Source organism: Oncorhynchus mykiss, chromosome 10 (assembly GCF_013265735.2).
Source record: "Oncorhynchus mykiss isolate Arlee chromosome 10, USDA_OmykA_1.1, whole genome shotgun sequence".
Lineage (NCBI taxonomy): Eukaryota > Metazoa > Chordata > Actinopteri > Salmoniformes > Salmonidae > Oncorhynchus > Oncorhynchus mykiss.
Window position 1 is genome coordinate 36968501 of NC_048574.1, and position 6300 is coordinate 36974800.

The 6300-nt window shown below is 43.6% G+C and overlaps 1 protein-coding gene across 1 annotated transcript; it reads right to left on the minus strand.

Moving 5' to 3' along the window:
* Positions 1 to 1867: 1867 nt before the first annotated feature.
* Positions 1868 to 5262, minus strand: LOC110533104 (odorant receptor 131-2-like). Its single transcript, XM_021617198.2, has 2 exons — positions 5213 to 5262; positions 1868 to 3592 (listed from the first exon to the last, which is right to left on the minus strand). The coding sequence occupies exon 2, from the start codon at positions 3582 to 3584 to the stop codon at positions 2613 to 2615; it is 972 nt and encodes a 323-aa protein (XP_021472873.1). The 5' UTR covers positions 3585 to 3592; positions 5213 to 5262; the 3' UTR covers positions 1868 to 2612.
* Positions 5263 to 6300: the final 1038 nt, after the last annotated feature.

The window sequence follows — 6300 nt, forward strand, 5'->3', positions numbered from 1 at the left end:
AGACTACGGTTTGCAACTGCACATGGGGACAAAGTTCGTACTTTTTGGAGAAATGTCCTCCGGTCTGATGAAAACAAAAATAGAACTGTTTGACCATAATGACCATTGTTATGTTTGGAGGAAAAAGGGGAGGCTTGCAAGCCGAAGAACACCATCCCAACCGTGAAGCACGGGGGTGGCAGCATCATGCTGTGGGGGTGCTTTGCTGCTGGAGGGACTGGTGCACTTCACAAAATAGAAGACAAGTGATGTGGATATATTGAAGCAACATCTCAAGACATCAGTTTAAAGTTTGGTCACAAATGGGTCTTCCAAATGGACAATGACCCCAAGCATACTTCCAAAGTTGTGGCAAAATGACTTAAGGACAACAATGTCAAGGTATTGGAGTGGCCATCACAGAGCCCTGACCTAAATCCCATAGACAATTTGTGGGCAGAACTGAAAAAATGTGTGCGAGCAAGGATGCCTACAAACTTGACTCAGTTACACCAGCTCTGTCAGGAGGAATGGCCAAAATTCACTCATACTTATTGTGAGAAGCTTGTGGAAGGCTACCCGAAACGTTTGACCCAAGTTAAACAATTTAAAGGCAAAGTTACCAAATACTAATTGAGTGTATGTAATCTTCTGACCCACTGGGAATGTGATGAAAGAAATAAAAGCTTAAATGAATCATTCTCTCTACTATTATTCTGACATTTCACATTCTTCAAATAAAGTGGTGATCCTAACTGACCTAAAACTGATTTTTTACTGAGATAAAATGTCAGGAACTGTGAAAAAGTATTTGGCTGAGGTGTATGTAAACTTCCGACTTCAACTGTACATATTTTTTTATTGACCTTTATTTAACTAGGCAAGTCAGTTAAGAACAAATTCTTATTTTCAATGACAGCCTAGGAAAAGTGGGTTACCTGCCTGTTCAGGGGCAAAACGACAGATTTGTACCTTGTCAGCTCGGGCATTTGAACATGAAACCTTTCGGTTACTAGTCCAACGCTCTAGCCACTAGGCTACCCTGCTGCCCCATATTACCTCAAATAGCCCGACTAACCGGTGCACCCACACATTGACTCTGTACCGGTTCCACCTGTATATGGCCTCGCTACTGTTATTTTTTACAGTTTAAATAAAAAATGTCTTTACCTATCTATTGTTTACCTAATACCTATTAACTTACTTAAAAACTGCAACAATTTGTTAAGGCTTGTAAGTTAGCATTTCACTGTAAGGTAAACACCTGTTATATTTGGCACACGTGACAAACTTTGATTTGATTTGACCCTGAGGAGCAAGCCAGTCTTTTGTGAATCGCCTCAATGTCCTCTGTATTGACACCTTTCAGCTGATGTTAAGCGTGTTGTTTTACCTATTTGTCGCAGGCCATTTTTAAATGGTTTGCTGTTATTGTGTCATTTTTGCCATTTTGGGGCTAGTCTTAACCCGTGCTTCCCCTCTCAGCTTGGCAGTGATATCACTGGAGAGAAACGTGACCATCTGCTTCCCACTGAGACACACTCTGCTTGTCAACAGCATAAACACAGGTTGTGCCATCGCCATGTTGTGGATCCTGAAAACTGTCATTGAGCTGCTTGTGTTCACCACTATTGACCCTACCTCTCCTAAACAGTATATGCAGGACTTCTTTCCAAAGTGTTTTTGCACTGAAGGTGTATGAGGACATATACAAAGCCTTCACTACCATCTACATCAGTTTGTTTCATAATCATTTACTCCTACTTCGCTATAATGATGGTTGCCAGGTCAGCCTCCTCTAAGAAATCTTCCACCAGTAGGGCCCACTACATAGTACTGCTACACCTGGTTCAACTGGGCCTGTTTCTCTCCTCAACCCTCCATAGCGTACTACAGGATTTCATTGACAGTCACGTTGAGAGAATCACATCTATAAAGACTTGATATGCTCTGTTCCACTCATCACTATCCTCCCCAGGTGTCTGAGTCCTGAAAACACACAGAGAACGCATTTGTACAGACACATGAACTTGACTACTTACCATACCAGGCCTGGACCACAGTGTAAGATCAGCCAAAGCACAGGTCCCCCTCTATGAACAGAAACATCATTCTACACCTTTCATTTAACAATGTATTAATATTAAGTTGAGAATATCTTGATTCACTTTTTATTCATATTATTGGGGGGCAATAAAGGTTGACATTGTTGTGTTCATTCTGTGGAAATAAAAAAGTATACCCCTGTGATTTAGCTTGCCCAGCAGTCATGATGTGAAGTAGAAACACAAAATGCATGGTTGGTTTTTATTAAAAGGAAATTTAAAAACAATAGTGGTGTTTGTACAAGAAAACACGCACATTCACACAATCCCTTAACATATATATTTTACAGAGAATACGGACCACGGAAAATCCACGTTATAGCGCAATTTACATTTAAAGGCAATGTTAAATGCGTTCTCTGAGTTTGCATTCACGGTAAATGCTGCATATGTAAGCTCAACCGGAAATTACCTTTAAATGTCAAGCGTGGTATAACTCTGATCTTCCTCAGTCCGGATTGAATCTAGGCCTCATTGGTTCATGCTGGTTCAAAACAAATGAAATATAAAAGTGTGTGTTCCTATATGTTAGTGTTTAGTGGATCTGTGTGGGGGCTCCACCCTCCTAACAGAGCAGCAGATTAAGTGTTGTCTGAAGGCTGATCTGAAGACCTCGTCCCTCAGGCCATAGATGAGGGAGCTCAGGCAGCGCGGCAGGATCAGCACTACCATGAAATTGATAAAGCGCATCTGTGTGTAGATGGCTGGGGGCAGTTTGGCCAGCAGGGACTCCAGCACCACATACATGAAGGACATGATGGACAGGCCCAACTGGAGCGCGTGCAGCAGTACGGTACGCATGGCTCTTTGTGCCGACCCAGGTTCAGAGGATGAGGCAGACCGGGCCTCCAGCATGATGGCCACGTAGGTGTAAACCAGCACAGCTGTTACTGTCACAAACAGCAGTGTATTCAGGGCCACTCCCTTCTCCTGCTGCCACCCAGCTGTCTGCAGATGCTCGATGGTACACAGCACAGGTGACAAGAAGAAGGACGGCTCTGTGAGGAAGAGAGCACACACATCGATTAGCACGTTGATGACGCCCAGCGCCCACACCAGCCCCACAGCCAGCTGGGTTCTCCTTGGCGTGGCCAGCTCACTGTGCCGCAGCGGGAAGCAGACGGCTGTGTACCTCTCCAGGGACATAACAGCCAGGTTGAGGGGGGCATTGACGAAAGTGCAGGAAGACAGCAGCACCATGAAGGCGCAGGCAACGCGGACCACAAACAGATGGAAGTTCCCCAGCATGTATAGAGTCAGGGTGATGGTCAGGTGGATGGTGTCGTTGAACAGCATGTGGGCAAACAGGATGTAGCGGGCGGTGTGGCGGAATGAGGGTTTGCTCCACAGGGTGAACAGCATGGCCAGGTTGATGTAGATAAAGACCATGTGGATCCCCACCACCAGGAACATCTTGAAGATACGCTCCTCTGTGGTGGCCAGCCGCATGACCTGCAGCTGCAGATGAGTCAGACTCAGAGGCCCAGACACATTGGCCATTTAGGCTCCTGTTGGAGGAAGATACAACCAGAGTGAGGAGGGAGCTGAGACTTTACAGTATGTACAGTCAAATTCACACTGATGTTCAGGTTAACTGTGTGATGTTCAGGCTGACTGTGTGATGTTCAGGCTGACTGTGTGATGTTCAGGCTGACTGTGTGATGTTCAGGCTGACTGTGTGATGTTCAGGCTGACTGTGTGATGTTCAGGCTGACTGTGTGATGTACAGGCTGACAGTGTGATGTTCAGGCTGACTGTAGATTAAGTTTACAGTAAAGTGCACAACATGTCATGGGTAAATGGAGTTGACCTAAACTGCCTTTTCAATCCCTAACAAAGCATCTATACCTGATGATAATGTGTGTCCTTTATATCCAGCTGTGACACTGCAATGCTGCCCAATCTCACTGGAGGGTGGCCAGTTGAGTGGAAATATTATCTGCTGATCATGTCTCAGGAACTAATCTGATTCAATTTAAAGCTATGTATTGCAAAAGCTAGTAAAATAAAAAAAAATCAACAAAAATTAGCATCATTGAACACGACATGTTAAAAGCATTTTGAAAACTGGTTATTAAAACATTAGACTATGCAAAATCATTTAAATCCCTCTGTATCCAAACCTTGAAGCTTCCACTGATACTGTGTTTCTCTCTCTGTCTCTCTCTGAGGTGCCAGGTCCACATCTTAAGATCTAAAAGGTGCATCCCTTTTAATACGTTAGCTACTATAGTGTCACTCGCTGACGTTGACATCACCCAACGCACCCAGAGACTGGGCCATGAGTAAAAACACAACTAATGACCCCCAGATAACTCCTGCGCTAAGGGAATTGAGCTCACTACTACTTCACTAAGGAGATTGAATAGGTGCTGAATCACCGCCTGGTACGGCAACTGCAGCGCTCTCAACCGTAAGGCTCTCCAGAAGGTAGTGCAGTCTGCACAACGCATCACCGGTACAAACTACCTGCCCTCCATGACACCTACAGCACCCGATGTCACAGGAAGGCCAAAAAGATCATCAAGGACAACAACCACCCGAGCCACTGCCTGTGCAGACCGCTACCATCCAGAAGATGAGGCCAGTACAGGTGTAAAAGCTGGGACCAAGAGACTGAAAAACAGCTTCTATCTCAATGCCATCAGACTGCTAAACAGCCATCACTAACACAGAGAGGCTGCTGCCTACATTGAGACCCAATCACTAGTCACTTTAATAAATGGATCACTAGTCACTTTAAACAATGCCACTTTAAATAATGCCACTTAAATAATGTTTACATATCTTACATTGCTCATATCATATGTACATACTGTATTTTATACCATCTATTGCAACTTGCCTATGCCGCTCGGCCATCGCCCATCCATATATTTATATGTACATATTCTCATTCACCCCTTTAGATTTGTGTGTATTATGTATTTGTTGGGAAATTGTTAGATTACTTGTTGGATATTACTGCACTGTCAGAACTAGAAGCACAAGGACACTCGCATTAACATCTGCTAACCTTGTGTATGTGACCAATAAAATGTGATTTGATTTGACGTTATGGGGAGAGATGACCAGAAGGTCTAAAACGCCCTCAGTGTGTATGTACTTCTAAAGCAGGCCTCCCCTACCTGTCACGTGTGCTCCCTCTCTGGCCTCTAGGTCACCAGGCTGCTCGTCAGGGCACACACCTGTCAACAGCGTTAGGCGCATAATGACACTCACCTGGACTCCATCACCTCCTTGATTACCTGCCCTTTATATGTCACTCCCTTTAATTTCTTACCCAGTCGTCATTGTTGCTGTTTCATGTCAGTGCGCTGTTTGTGGGTCTTGTTGCATGCATGCATGCATGCATGCATGCATGCATTCATTCATTCATTCACTTACTACATTTATTCACGCCTTGAACTTTCTCAGTGTACATAATTACACTACCACTCTCCTCAGCTCTGGGCCAAAGCTCACTGCTGCTGTTCTGGGAAAGACGAGCAGGTACTAGTCTAAAATACGGAGAATAATTATTGATGACTCTATTTAAGTGGGAAGTTAAATGTTGGGTTAGTAAAATGTATAGTTCAGTTTGTTTGTTTGACAGTATTTTATTCAATGCTCCTTTCCTGTAACAATCTTCAGAGGCCCACTGTGTGGAGGATATGAGTTCCCCTCTAACCACAGTAATTATTCATCAATCCTTTTATCTATTCAATCTTAATTTTAATTAACACCGTTATTTGTTAAAATATGAATTATCTGCTTGAGACACTACTTAGATTCTCAGAGGTAAAATTGTAAAGCCTCTGTCTGAATTGTGTGAATTAGTAGATAATTATTCAAACTATTTAATCATCAGCTCCCCTGGTGCTAGTTTGAGTGGATGAGTAAAGTGACTCTACTGCCTTGTTCTATGGAAATGGCTGATTTTATTCCCTTTTGTTGGCAGGCCTGTAAGCAGAGATATCTGTCTGATCCTTTGTGTTGTGTTTTCTGGTATGATATACTGTATGGACTAATGGTTATCAAGATGGACTTGATTTACTCCACATGGTGGATCCTAGGATTGACCTTATTCAATGCTCCATAGGAACCTTTCATGTTTGATGGGTCACAACCATAGAGCTAGCTAGAGGACTCAACTTGGAAATAATACATTTTAACATGGAGATTGCCAATGAGGGCTTCCACCATTTTTAAAGTAGTCCACTGGGTGGCGATTCTT